The sequence below is a fragment of the Citrus clementina genome, unplaced genomic scaffold (assembly GCF_000493195.1).
Source record: "Citrus clementina cultivar Clemenules unplaced genomic scaffold, Citrus_clementina_v1.0 scaffold_1, whole genome shotgun sequence".
In the NCBI taxonomy this organism is placed as follows: Eukaryota; Viridiplantae; Streptophyta; class Magnoliopsida; order Sapindales; family Rutaceae; genus Citrus; species Citrus x clementina.
Window position 1 is genome coordinate 25,445,000 of NW_006263303.1, and position 15,375 is coordinate 25,460,374.

At 34.4% G+C, this 15,375-nt stretch overlaps 1 protein-coding gene and 1 pseudogene across 1 annotated transcript; both read right to left on the reverse strand.

Annotated features, from left to right (window-relative positions):
* Positions 1-6,137: 6,137 nt before the first annotated feature.
* LOC112095852 (ankyrin repeat-containing protein BDA1-like) lies at positions 6,138-8,545 on the reverse strand. Its single transcript, XM_024178388.1, has 2 exons — positions 7,963-8,545; positions 6,138-7,066 (listed from the first exon to the last, which is right to left on the reverse strand). The coding sequence occupies exons 1-2, from the start codon at positions 8,527-8,529 to the stop codon at positions 6,212-6,214; spliced, it is 1,422 nt and encodes a 473-aa protein (XP_024034156.1). The 5' UTR covers positions 8,530-8,545; the 3' UTR covers positions 6,138-6,211.
* Positions 8,546-9,439: 894 nt separating this feature from the next.
* On the reverse strand, positions 9,440-12,491 carry LOC18055319 (annotated as a pseudogene).
* Positions 12,492-15,375: the final 2,884 nt, after the last annotated feature.

Sequence of the window (15,375 nt, forward strand, 5' to 3'; positions counted from 1 at the left end):
AGTAAGAGATCATGTAGATCACCTCTCAAGAGTCTCTGTTTATTCAAATTTGGGACTTTATCACTTGAGTCTTTGTTGTTCTTAGAAAATAAATCAAAGACCACATGTTCGAAAAATACATCACTTGAGTCCTCTGTTATGTTTTCCTTTTGGTTCGATCGAGTTCTTGACTAAGTTTGACCAGTAAGAGAGAATTAGCATTTTAGGGGTATTTTATTTTTTTTAGAAAAAGCACTATATTATGTCCTATTACACGTGAGCAACATGTGTCTAAGTAATTTTAAATAAGTGTTGATTAATTATATGGTAAAATAAAATTAGATCAATTATTTGAATAGGTTATTTCTCTTTATACTTACTGAAATAATTATAAAATTCTTATAAATGGTGCAAGGATTTCTAGTTACTAGACAAAGAATGTTTTGAATATTATTTAGTGGTGTGGTTAATATTAAAAGAGAAAGAAACAGAAGCCACACAATTATATTTATGCAAAAATATGGGATAAATGAATAAGTAGAGAACTAGAAATACAAACAATTAAATTTGTATATATATAAAAAGCGAACTAAATAAAATATACACTTTAATTAAAAAAAGTGAACTAAGTAATTAGTACCATTTTTTATACTTATATTTATTACATCATTTTCTTGATAATGAAACTTGATTAAGGTTTATTAAGTGTAGCAATGTGGAATGTGCATTTGAGAAGGAATGAAGAAACAATTTTCAAAACTAACAATCTTTGAGTAATTTTATGCAAATAATCAGGAGTCAACTGATAAATATCTATAATGTTGTTTATTATTAAAAAAAAAATAAGGAAGACAGCGAACAAAACCAAAGCTCTAAATCAATATTTTATTAGACAAACGTGATACGACCGAATTTTTTAATAAGCCGAGTTGGGGTTTGATGCGTCCTTGTCCTTGTATGGAAGTATCGTCGTTACACAGGAAAAAAATAAAAAATAAAAATGGCGTGAGGATATCATTGTCAATTTACAATACGGTCCAGCTCTTCTGGTATACGGATTCAAACATTTCGCTCTCCAGCACTGCACCGTCGTCTGAGCTAAAATTTGATAAAAATATACTGCCAATAAATATTATTATGTCAGGCTTTAATTTTTCAATCGTGATTTTTTCTGTCCCAAGAACGGACGAATTCAGACAGCTATTGATGTAGCTGCATGCCACCTGTACGGTGGACCGCTGTGGTAATCATTTCAATTCATATTTTCCGATTGGTTTGTTAATTTCTCTGTACCCGCTACTGAGGACAATACTGAATTATTTTGTGATATGAAAATTTCTTCATAATTTTCCGAAATAGTTCATAATTTCTGAGTGTTTTAAACTTCTACCTCAATTATAATTGTATAGTATTATTACAATATTGAATTATTTTGTGATATGAAAATTTCTTCATAATTTTTTTGGAACTTGAGAAAGTGATGTGGCATCACCATTTCTCATCTTTGTATGTTCTTTATTATCTAATAAATAGAAAAATTTTCTTTTACTTTTAGATTTTCATCTTTTCACAATTAATTTGATTGTTATTACACAATAATAATTATGTAAAGGTTTTAATGAGACATATTCTTTGTAATGAACATCCAAGAGGAAGTGTTATGAATTTATTAAAATAAATGTAGATGTTCATAACAATCTCTTAGTCTCCCCACTATCTCTCATTAGCAACATTTAGCCTCCCTATAACTCTCACTATCTTACAAGGAATTATGATCCATAATTTTTCATTAATTTCATGGAGTGATTATGTAACTATTAAAGGAGGGCTCATCTTTTTGTTTTGTACATACATAATTAGAATGAATAAAATCACTCTATAATATATTCTCTAATTTTATTCTTTATCTTGCGTTGTTTCTTTATTTGTATTGCTGGCTAATAATTTTTTTTTATTTTTTATAAGGCTGCCTCATCTTTTAAAAAAATTAATTTATATTTTTTATCAGTTTCATCAAGTGTAAAGTAAGAAAAAATGATAATATTAAATTTTTTTTCAAAACCGCGTGAAACGCGGTTCTATTTTCTAATTTAGTAGATAATAAAGAATATACAAAGATGAGAAATAGTGATGTCACATCACCTCCTCAAATTCCAACTTTATATATATATATCTATAGATACATAGATAGATATAGATTCGGTAGGGTGAGAGATGAAAGATAAAAGTATAACTACTTTAAGGCAAGTATTGCCTTACAAAAAAATGTAAGAAACATCAAAGATTGGACAAGTGTTACCAGTTTCAATTTGACCTGCTGTACCGGTTGTAACCGGTCGATATATTGGTCAAAGCCGGACTGTTTCCTGTTATTGGGGGTTGGGTCGGTAGAGCCATAAACGACAGTTAATAATGCGTTTTCGAAATGGAAGTTCGATTGGAGTCGACCATGAATGGGCGTAAAACACCTCTGATTCCCCCGCACAAAACACTAATAAGCTACCGCTCCTTTCTGTCACTCTTTACGGTGCTATTGCCATCTCTTCGACTTGAACTTTATTGGCTTTCGTTTTTACTTTAATTTTGCACTCTCCAACTTGTGTTGCGTTTGCAGTTCTTGAGCTTTCAGGTTCAGGGTAGGTAGTTCCTTCGTTAAACGACGTCGTTGACGGTTCTTTCGAATTCACTGATTCTCCTAATCAATAAGAAAATGCACACAAGGAATGAAACTAGCACTGACCCCTTCTTTTGTGATCATTTCACGGTGAAGGTGGAGACAAAACTACTATTCCCTGCGACTGTGCGCTTTGTCCGAGCGGTCTAGGCGGTGACGTGGTGTTCGATGATTCGAAGGACAGTGAGTCGAGACCATTCGGGAATGGGACCGGTGAGGGAGTTGTTGTGGAGACTCAAAACTCAAAGCTGGTCAAGCCGAGTTAAAGTTTGGGGAGGGAAAGCGCCACAAACAACAGTTACTCGGTAGCCTCCTACGCTATCCACCGGTTTGTCCCGGTTCCCCACAACTCCCCTTACTATCACCTAACATTTCCGCCACCGTTTGATTTTCAACTTCGCATTGAACGGTTGTTATTTTACTTTTGTTACTTACATTATCATGTAAGCTAACTAGGTCCCTAATTTAAATATAGGGGCTTGTTATTATTTAATAATTTCTAAGAAATATAAATATTTGCTTGGTAGGTGCTGTACAGCTTTTCACAAGTACATTTTTTACTAAAAAATCGTTGAATTTTAGTGATAGATAGTAGGTTCGAATAAGTGAAGTCTTTTACTATTACCCAAACCATTTAATAATAAAGAAAAAAGCACAAATATCTATGTCAACTCTAGTATAAACAATTGGATTGTGATTTAATAAAAAGAGGTTGTAATTTTTTTAAGGTATGATCAGAAAAGACCAACGAGCGGCTTTTGGATCTTCGCAGAGACATATTTATTTACTTGAAGATAAAATATAAAATATACATCTTCACAAATAAAATATAAAATATGCATCTTCACTAACGCGACATATCACATATGACACAATATTATAGCAAAAACAAAGGAACTTACATCCAGTCCTAGGCTCATAGCCATCAAATTCTCGTAAATTATAAAGAAGTCAAATACTAGAAAAATTAAATTTTAATATTATAATTTCACTAGAGTTTTTTTTTTTTTTTTTGGGTCTTTCCAACACCATAGTTTCTCGTGAATAAAATGGAATACATAAGCTTAATTATTAGATCAGGGGCCCTTAATTTCGGTTTTCTAAGATTCATTGTCTTATTCTCTCATCAAGAAGAATATGAATACAAGGGAAAGAGATGAGTATAGAATCCTCAATATTTGTTAACCACCGCAGTATGTAGAGGGATTTTAAGAGTAGTAGACATTATTATAACTTCTCTTAAAATTGTTCTTTAGTTTTGTGAAATTTAAATAAAAATAAGAAGTTATAAATAATGAAAATATAAATAATAAATTAAGCTAATAATAATTATTGACTTTATTAAATGGGCCACTTTAGGCATGAAAAATCACATACATTTTAAAACTCTCCTAAATGAATGCATGCGTGTTTTATATTTCAAAATAATAATAATTTTTGTCCGGCTCTGGCCCGTCCGGTCCCTTTTGAATCCGCATTTCCATTAATATAACGACCTTTTGGAAGTAAAGTCTCTTTCAACATCTAATATGTTCGTCACGTGGGGATCAAATTTTGGTTTTTTTTTTTATTTGGACTGTCAAGCACGTGGTGGCATGAAATATTATGATGACAATGTACAAAGATAGTCCCAAGTCCCAACGGGGCAGATGTACATATTCGCTTTTGTTTTGTAAAGGTGTGTGGCTGTCCACTCTATACCAATCACTTGCTCAATAGGTTTGTTCCATTAGAGAAGAAGGAGAAATTTTAAAATATATTTGAAATATTATGTTAATTATATAATAAATAAATAATATTATGATATGTGTGTATTTATTTTAAAAAATTATCTTGCAAGTAATGACTATATTAAATTTAATTACATATGTCATGTATGTATCAATTAATTATTATACATTTAAGGTATTGTAGAATTTTTCGGAAAGAAGAGCTAGTAAAGCCACACATTTGCGTGGGATCACCGTTTGCCATCAACTATGCCCATCATTGCTCTCATAAAATGTACAATTATCAATTTTCAGTTCTTCAATCAAGTAAGTACTTTGCTCTTTAGTCTTAATATCATATAATCATATAATCCCCTCATCTTCATATTTTCGATGTTATTTATTTATGTTATTAAACACTTCCTACCAAAATTCATCAGTATTGTAACAGCTTTTGCATATTTTTTTTTTCTATTTTGGATTGAATCACAAATGGCAAAAAAGAAGAAAAAAAAGTATAGATGTACCACGTAGCATCTGGTAATGGTATTAATTTTATTGGCTCTATCATATTCGTGGATATTTAAATTATTAACGAAACGACAACCACAAAATGTTTAAAACTGGACAAAAAATTAAAGCTGAAATGACATATTTAACGATTATTTCGACCTACATCAACCTTCATCTTGAGGTTTATGCCCCCAATAATTATTGAGGGCAACGATCGATTTGAGAGACTCAAAAAATTTATTTATCCACTCCACGAAATATATTAAATTTAATTTTGCAGTAGATCCAAAATTGTACACGTGGACTACATAATTCATAAACGAAAAATAAAATAAAGGGTGTCATGAGAATGAGACGCATAACTGATCCTTCTTTAATTGGAAATAATGGCCCGCAATTGATTGATTGATTGCAATAACTCGATTTTCCAATCGTTGTTGTTATGAGGAGATCCATTTAATGTAGCAAAAAACATTTTCTCTTCAGGTTGTGATAAGGCAGCGAATTTAACGTAAGCCTATGTCACATTCAACATTCTCTAATTTCGTTCAACTACCCCACCAGTTGAAAGAGACCATTTTGACGAGGTTATCGTGTCCATGGAACTTGCTGTTGCCTTAGCCGCCATGTCATATGCTATTATTACATTATTTAGATAATATGTTAAGCATCTAATCATTCACTAAGATTCAATTTGTTCATAAAATGTTAGGCATATAACTAATGATTGAGGGGAGGGGGGAATTACGAAGGATTCAAACATAAAAATCGAATACATCATATTCACACACATACATATATGTGTGTGTGTGGTCTATTAAGAGTGAAACGCTGTGTTTGTCACAAGGAACCATAAGCTGCGGGCTTGGGCTTGACTATATGGGCCTAATTAATCCAAAGGGGAGACTGGGCCGGGATGATATTGAATTGGATTCCTCTCCAATGTTCAAATTAAACGTGTTCCCCTTTGATTGGAACCCCAACTCTTGCTTTCGCCATAGGAGGTCAATGCAAGTAAAGCTATCTTTTAAGAATCTCAACACCTTTTTGAATACACAAACAATCAGGACGAGCTGAGTTGAGTATAGAATGTTGGGCCATTTAGTCACTAATAGCTGAGCCCCTCTCCAGTGTTTAAACTGAGTCTCTGCGAGTGCAACGGGACTCCAAAAATCCGGTTAAAGTTTATCAAAGAGAAAAAATAATATATAAAGTGGGTTGTCATAAAGTTTCAAAGAGATGTTACGAATGTATAAAAAAAGTACATCAATTTTACTATAACTAGACACGTGTACAATACAAGGGAAACATCCCTCTGTGCAAATGGCATCCTTTTCTACACGTTATTTAAATTGCCCAAATTAGATGCTGCACTTGCACGGTGGTTCACCAACATTGAGCCTGAGGAAGATGATGGCGATGATGATGATCTCCTTCGTTGTCTCCTGATTAATTTTCTAATAAACTTGATGATCCTCACCATTAGTCGAATCGTATGGCCGAAAAAAAGGATCGCGCACAAGCCAATCCACACCAAAATTACATATCCAATAACGGAAGCATACGTATTCGCTTGATGAGCAGGAGTGAATGCAGACATGGAAAGTAAATAAGTGACAGCAATTGCCGTAATTGCAACCCACATTATCACCATCAAAACCCACATGAGAATCCTGCTCCTAATTGGTAACCCACTAACGAGCAACAATATTATGCTGAGAGCCGCTACAAAGGCTATAGAGTTTGAAGTGAGGAAGTGACCGTATGCCTCCGGGCTTAGATCAGCCAGAATTGAAGACCCCGCATTGTGTGCTGGCGTTTTCGCGTCGCCAACGAAATTGTCTTGCCATAATCCGCCGGGAGGGTTCGCCCCGACTTGGAACGCCATGGTTGCGATCAGTGATGCCACCACCATTAAGGTACTGCGTTTCTTTCTCAGCCAATCATATTCATCTTGCCTTGCTAGGTTCTCGTTATTTACGTGGGATTTTGATGGGGTTTTGGTTTTCTTCTTCTTCTTCTTCTTCCCTTCATCACGAGCACTGATTGCTGAAGCGCGTCCAAGTAACTCAACGATCTCGCTGTCTTTCTCGTCTCCTTTGATTTGTGGTAAAATATCCAATGCTGTGAGGCCATTTGCATTCAGAGCATTCACTTCTATCGTGGTACTAGTTGTCAAAACCTTTATGGCCTGAAAATTCAAGACAATTACAAGAAATGTACCGAATAAAACAAGTTAGTTTCATTTTAATTATTTTGTCATATATATATTCACCAAGTGCTGCATTCAATTCTCAAGAATGCCCATGGCTTTCTATGGATTATTCCACTAAACTTGAAAGCTTAAGTTAAAAGATCTTCGCTTGTTGTAAGGAGGGAGACAATACCATAAACTAAAGTATATTATAATTTTAGTAAATTAAAACATTTGATAAGTGTAAAAACAGGAAGCTTTTTATGGGATAGGCACACCAAATGATCGTTTGTATGCTGATCTAATCAAATTTTGAGATATCAATGACATGCGATATACCAATTATATAATGAGAGGAAACAAATTTAAATCAATGAATTGACTCATGTAAAACTTTCTCTTCTGTTTAAATTGAATGGATATATATACAATAGCTTTTTAGTTCAGGATCATAAAGTGCGGGAAATATTTAGAAAAATTTTAAAATTTAAAATACTTAAACCGCATGGTTTATGCGTTTTTTCGGACGTTCCCACACTTTAAAATTTCAGATTTAAACACTTCTAATATATATATATACATATATATATATATTTGGAATGGATATATTGGTTCTACCGAAGGAGGTTTAATTATTAGCTCACTCTTAATTTCTACTGTTGATCAGAACACTTGTAAACTTAAGTTATATACATAAGTCGAACAGTAACTTAACATGTTGTAGATTTGACCTTGAAACAGAGAACCTAATGATCCTTATCCTTTAAAAACTACTGTATTAGGTCGTGAAGAACATAAAATTAAAAATTAATATTCATGGACATACAGAAAGATTAATGGTAAATGAGATTTTATCAGTTAAAATTGTAACTCATTTGATAAGTTAAGCATACCTCTGTTTGTTTATCAGCTACTGCCAGATGCAAGATAGTGTTGCCATCATTATTCTTATAATTCACAACCTCGCGATCACCCAATATGTCCAACAAAAACTTCATTGACTCCAGCTGGTTATATCTCACACACGCATGTAGAATTGTCTCACCTCTGTCCATCAACATTCGAGCTGCCTGGGGTCTTACTTGAACTAACTCTCTCAAGACATTAACATGACCCTTGATGGCTGCAACATGTAAAGGATTTCTCCCATCTCGATCGCGAACATAACACATTTCAGGATTAACGGATACCAATTTTTTCACTATAACAAGGTACCCTTTTGCACTTGCCAAGTGGAGTGGGGATGCTTTTCGGGAATCGAGCTCTCCGGCTAACTCAGGCTTTTGACTAACGATTTCCTGCACGAAATCTACATGTCCAAGCATTGAAGCTATGTGCAAAGGAGTCTCAGAGTGACAACTCACCATGAATCTATCAAGAACTAGAGCATCCTCTTGAAGCAAGTGAATCAAAGAAGCTACACTGCCGTCCACCGCTGCTTCATAGATTCTCCTTTCCATTGTCTTTGATTAGAGTGATCACCGATCACAGGGTAATAATTTACCTTAATTTACATCTTCGTTTGTGACTGGTCCAGCTCTCTTTTGTAAATTCTTTGGAAGAATTCAGAAAAATATCCACTTTATCTTCCACTTGTGTGTGATTGAAAGTCTTCCACTTGTGTGTGATTGAAAGTCTTTGAAGTATCTGCAGCTAATAGGAGTGTGGGGCGGATTCTAATGAACCTAATGAAATCACCTTGAGTGCGTTGTGAAAGGGACTTGAGTGGAGTATCTGTGTGCCGCTCCACTGTACTCCTTTCACGATTGTTGCGAGAGAAAAATTAGGTTTGTCCACACATCACGTGCTCGGTACAGCCATTCAATATTTGTCGATCACACTTATCAAATATTTCACAATTGTCTCAATAACTTCATCGAATTTGATCCAATTTTCACTCAAATAATAAGATTACTAAGTATGTAATCTCCAAAATTATAATTCAATTACAAAATCATAATAGAACAACCTAAACTTATTGCAGATAAATCCAAGAAGGTAAAAACTATGGAAAATGAGCCCACCCACCTATAGGAACTCATAAGCTTAATAGATATTCAAAGGTTAAATTATAGTCTGAAAGTTACCGCAAGGTTATATTACTAGTCCAATAGTTATACTCAGACGATATGAGATATTTTAACTCTATAATTTTTTTTTTTTAATCACATTCATATATTTGGTAAGATGAAATCTAACATGAGTAGAGGATCTCTATCGTATAAATAGAGTTGATAATATAATATTTCTCTATTGTCAGAATTTACGAGAAAATAAGTATATATATACATTTACAGTAGTGCTTAAATAGTTAAAATGCGCTGTAACATCCGAACACTACTTGAACTCTGATATAGTTAATTACTAATCTCAAATAGTTTCTGTAACTTTCATTTGAATATTTTTGAGACTACAGGTAATGGATGAAAAGGATGGTCTAACAGAAGCATCTCCATCCCATGAAAGGCAAATAAGCTCAATGAGCTCTCTCAGTTGCCCATCCTCCTCCGGAAGAGCAGGCCTTAGCTTCCCCTCTCCAACTTCCATAGCAATCTATCAACAATTCAGATACCCAATAAATAAATAACACTAGCTTTGGTTAGTATTACTACTCTTTAATCATGTTCAGAAAACAACGCTTATTTCAAATGCTTTGGAAAATGATTGTCATTCTTGAACTTCCCCCTCCGCCCACTCCCCTTCCCCCCACCCCCACCCCCACCCTACCCGACCACATACGAACATAATTAAATATCTAATAATTAAGCTCTTCATACCTTCGCTGGTTTGTAGTCTGTTTCAATATATGGATGATTTCCAGTAATGATCTCATTTAGAATAATACCAAAACTATAAACATCACTTTTTTCACTATAAGGCTCCGCATTTGAATCACCTCTGGTGCCATATACACGAAAGTTCCTGAAATGATAAAAATAGCATAAAATTTCTAGCATTAAGTGCACAAAACAAGGGTAGAAATACATAGAGGTTTAAAAAAAGATTCAATTTTGTTGGGGGGCTTGATTTAGAATATTTAGATATTCTATCCAAAATATTAGTCTATTAAGTAGAATGACTCATCCTACTTATGAACCCGAGTAACTATTCTTTACTATCTAATATGGGACACAACTCAACAAGATAAATAAGAGTTAGACCGCAATTTACCTATTTTTATGCAATTTTATTATTTGGCCCTTCAAATCCAATTACAATATTATGACATTTTAAAATTTATTCCTTTTAATAATGTAGCTTACCACTAAATATATTATGTATTGCCCTAAGGATGAATTGAGTGGATTTTAAGTATTTTTATTTAACTGATCACGCAAATTTAAATCATGAGATAAGGGATAATAAAAACTGATTTGATTTTTGTCCACCCCTTGAACTTGAAACAAGGCATATCACTCTATCATAAATTTAGTGCATAGATAATAATTTAAGGGAGAAGTAATAAAATGTGACGTTGTTTCTTGCCTGTTTCGCCGGTGAGTGCCATCTCTCCATCAGACAAAAACCGAGCATGACCAAAGTCCGCAATTCTTACATGCTTGGCATCATCCAAGAAAATGTTGCTAGGCTTCAAGTCTCGATGAATCACCTTTGGTTTCTGCTCATGCAGATATTGCATTGCTTGAGCAATTTCCAAGGCTCTAGCCAATCTCTCTTCAAAAGGAGGAAGCGGGACCATTCTCTCTTTTCGCCTCTGACTGCCTGGTCCATGCAGCCACTCCTTCAGTGTCGTGCCCAAAAGCTCCGTCACCAACCAGCCGCGATACGGAGGCTCCAGGCACGCGCCCATCAGCTGCAGCACAAAACGATGTCGCTGCCTTGACAATGTGTCCACTTCTTGTGCGAAAAATGTTACGGCGTTTTCGTTCGTGTGAAAAAAATCAGGGTATATGCACTTCACTGCAACGTCAAGTCCTCTCCAAATGGCTCTGTAGATGTTTGCTGTAGTTCCTTGGCCTATTTTCTCTTGCAAATCTATCTGTTTATTCCCAATTACATGCATCATGCCTTTAATTAATATTGCATGTGATGATAATAATGTTATGAACTGTCAGCATCAAGCATTTAGAAACAAGAAAATTCTCAATTGATCTTTGTATTTTTTAAAATACAAAAACCAACTTGGAATGAAATGCACCATCACCATGGGTACCCACTTACAGAACCCTTACCTCTTTGGGGTCAATGTACCATCCGTTCATTTTTGCTTGACTGACTGTAACCGCAAGATCAGACTGTTGTAGCAAAGGAGTTTGACTACAATAACGGTGCAAAGGAGTTTGATGAGAATGTTGGTGCAAAGGAGTTTGAACTAGAGGACTAGCAATGACGCTGCCAGTGTTGGAGGAAAGAAGAGATTGATGTTGATCTTCTTTGTTGTTAGTCATGAGCTCCAACACTCCATTGTCCTGTGCTATTTGAAGACAGTGGCGTAGATAGTCTTGCGTTCTTTCTAGTCTCTTCCTGTATATGATCCGTAATTCTTTCTGCCTTTGGACCTCCCCTGTTAGATCTCCCACCTGTTCAATGAGCCCAAAAAATGGAACATAATTCAATTTGCATACAACTCTTGGATCAAAGGTTCACCACTTTTTTGGGCCTATCTAGCCGACATAGACCTACCCATCAAAGACCTCCCTTGTTAGATCTCCCACCTGTTCAATGAGCCCAAAAAATGGAACATAATTTAATTTGCATACAACTCTTGGATCAAAGGTTCACCACTTTTTTGGGCCTATCTAGCCGAAATAGACCTACCCTTCAAAGATTATATATTATGTAACAGCAGAGCTGTTATCTATTATGTGAGAGCACAGCAATCTTTCACAGAAGAATGAAGAAGCTAATAATACACGCACTCCTTTCATTCTTTGTGTGCTTTCTTGATACGTAAAATGATCTACATTGTAAAAAGTTTTCAGGATATAACTAAATCTTGTACACAAATCACTCAAATTTAAATTTATAAGGTTTGTGTGTATGCAATCAGCCACGCACTACCGGGATTATAACATAAGAAGAGCAAATTTGAGGGAATCAACAATAAAACTTCAGTTTAAAAGCTTTATTTTTTTCTGAAAAGTTTTCAATCTTCAATTCTAGGCCTTAACATAGTTCCACCACCATGAACCTAATCAGATTTACTTTTGGTCCAAACTACCTGCTCTTCCAATTTTAATGTAGATTGGTGACAGTGGTGTTGCTGCTGGCATTGCGGATTCTGTTGTTTTTTTGAGACCATTGACCCCATGCTCATGCAATCACTAAATCCGCGACAACATCCACGAGAGTGGCCAGTGCTGGTGGGCTTTCTTTGCTGCCCCGCAGAGCTCACCACCGGCGACTTTCGTGACCCCAATAGACCGGTCTTTTTCATCTGAGGGGTGCCTGCAATATTCATGTTATGCTATTGTTTGTTACTTGCTAAACTCTGATGCCAACTAATGCAGGCAACGAGAGGGGAAGCATGCATACACACAGTCTAGTGGTAATTATAGAAATGTATAGTTGTCATCAAGTGCTTAATTTTTGCGGATTTCTTGATGAATTAATACTTTAATTATACATAATTTAGCAATAGTCAAACAGTATGATTTCCAAAGTGTTTGATTCTTGGTCTCGGCGACCTTTTTGATTCATTCTCATCCCTCAATTCATAGTGAATATCAACACTTTGATCATGAGGGAATATCGACCGTGACACACTTGTAATTTTCTTCTGAAAAGGTAGCTATGATGGGCGATAATGTCAAAGTAAATTTTAACGTAAATGACGAAACAGATAACTGGGCGTGATTCACTAAAATTCGAGGCCAATGCCTAGCAGCAAAGTCTGGACCACATAAACAAGTGAACTGAGTAGAGTGGTCCTTCTAGTCCAAAGTATGATGAGCCTATGACCAGTGGGTGCGCACGGGGGCTTAGCTATAGCTCCAAATGACACCAGCTTTTGACGTAACCAATTGGTAATTAGAGTTACTATGATTGTTATTAATAATGTTGTTTGTGAAGCAAGAAATTGAAAAGCGGGGGAAGAAAAAGACAATGTTCTTATGCATTTTTGATGGATGGATCGATCAAACATCATCTTCAACATTGGCTTTTGTACTTTGAATGATAGGGAAAAGAAATTAAAGCTGCTAGATATGGCGTGGAAACTCAAGGCCTAGGGATCGCCGATTGATTAAACGTCTTTGTCTTTTTCACTAGTAAAGCAAAGCAAAGCAAAAGCATATGTAAATCATCTTGTGGACCAAATTCTATTCAATGGCCAACTTTCACGCGGTTTTAATTTGTTTAAATTGGAACGGCTATATGTATGTATGTGTATATATATACAGCTCGTTTATGGACATACCTAACAGCAATTTAATTAGTTGATACAAATTAGATGATGATATTTTGATGGAAGAAGAGAATTTTACAGAAAATAATTGTTGGTTGGTGAGACCCTGAAAATTCGTATATATATATATATATATATATCTCATTTTAAATTCAACGTATGATTGTTTGTTGGGTGAGTTTTGCCTGTTTTGGTAACGTTTGTAATGCCAGCACTGTTTGATCATCGCTTAATGATAAAAACAATGAACAATTCTTATCTTCTTATTCTTTAGAAAGAGCTAGATTGGAATTTAAGGAACTATAATAATAGTAATAATAACAACAACAACAACAACAAGCTAACTGCCTAGAGCTCTTCATCATCATTTGGTAGTTAATATGTCATCGACTGTCTTACCATGCAAATGCACAGGAAAAAGAAAAAAAAAAATAGATGCATATATAGCAATTTGAACCGTTTGTAATTCCCTGAGAAAATTCAATGAGAGTATGGGTTTCTACTACAACTAGTTGAGTCGGTAAAATTTTTACTGAAAATAAAAATTTTGGAGTTTAAATTCTGCTCAAATGGATGAGGTGGAGATTGGGCTAAAAAGAAAATTCTAAAGAGATCTAGTTTATTATTAGGAACCATATATAAATCACTAAGTAAAATTATAAATTAAAATCTCATCTCTACTACAATTCTTTATAACTAATTTATTGTTCCCTCGTGTTGGAAATCTTTTAAACTTGTTAAATTTAGAAAGTCAAATAAAAATTTTCAAAGTCCGATTTTTTTTTTTCCCGAGTGCAAGCATTTACACTTCAAGAATTTTCAGTTAAAAACTACATAACTCTTATATTTACTGCTATCTTTTTTTCATATCGTCGTAGTCTTTTTAATGTTGAAAGTTTTTCTTAATTTAAAAAAAAAAAAACCCCCATTTAGCCATTGTTTCATAGTATGAGCCGAATCAATTATAACGAGTAATATATAAACAAAAACAATTACAAACAAATGTCAAAGAGCAATGAATATGAGAAGTCGAATATCATGATTGTGGTGGGAGGGAAACTAGCCAGAATAGTCAACGCCTAGGCAATTAGGTTTTAATTTAATTTGTTCTTTTTAACTTTCAATCTTCAGTTCTTCACCATCCAAATGTGAAATTAATGTTCCCATTAATATTCTTCTCATCATTTCCCTGCCTCACCAACTGTACGGAATCTTTTATTTACACATTAACAAATCAAGTTTAGGGGATTGATCAGCCCCTCCTAATCAATTTTTAATCCCAATAACTGCATTGTTTAGTCCTATAATTTAATCTCACATAATCACCCAACTTTATTAACTAATTTTTTACACACTTGGAACTATAAAGCAAACCCATTAGAAAAACCTTTAAAATAATTTTTGTTTGAATTAGTTACGAATCCACGAACACCTAAAAAATAAGCTTCTAATGATTTGATCATGTTAGATTTTTGACTAAGAGAGATTCTTTTGAGTGGGGCTTCTTCTGCATGCTTGTCACGTACTAAATTTTATTAATTTTATGATTTATGTATGTATAGGTCATTATTAGGTCTATTCACAATGAACATGAATCCTCTCAAGAATTTATTATTCTCATCTCACATTTCCACATTTTCACTTCATGCATAGCTAAATTCAAGGAGACCTTTCAGATTCGTATAGTTCAAGGAGGAATCCATGTGTTCGTTGTCATGATTTATAATTATACGTTTACACGGTGATGAAGCTTAATATGTAAGACAAAGACTTGTGTTAGCCGCGTAACAAGTGATAATAACACTTAATATGCGATGGCATGAGCATATGCTTAATAATGTTATCAATACACACATAAGCTTTTAATATGGAGTATGGAGTATGGTTAATGCAGTCAATTAAATGGCAACCATATTTGTAAGATTCCTCGAATGGGACC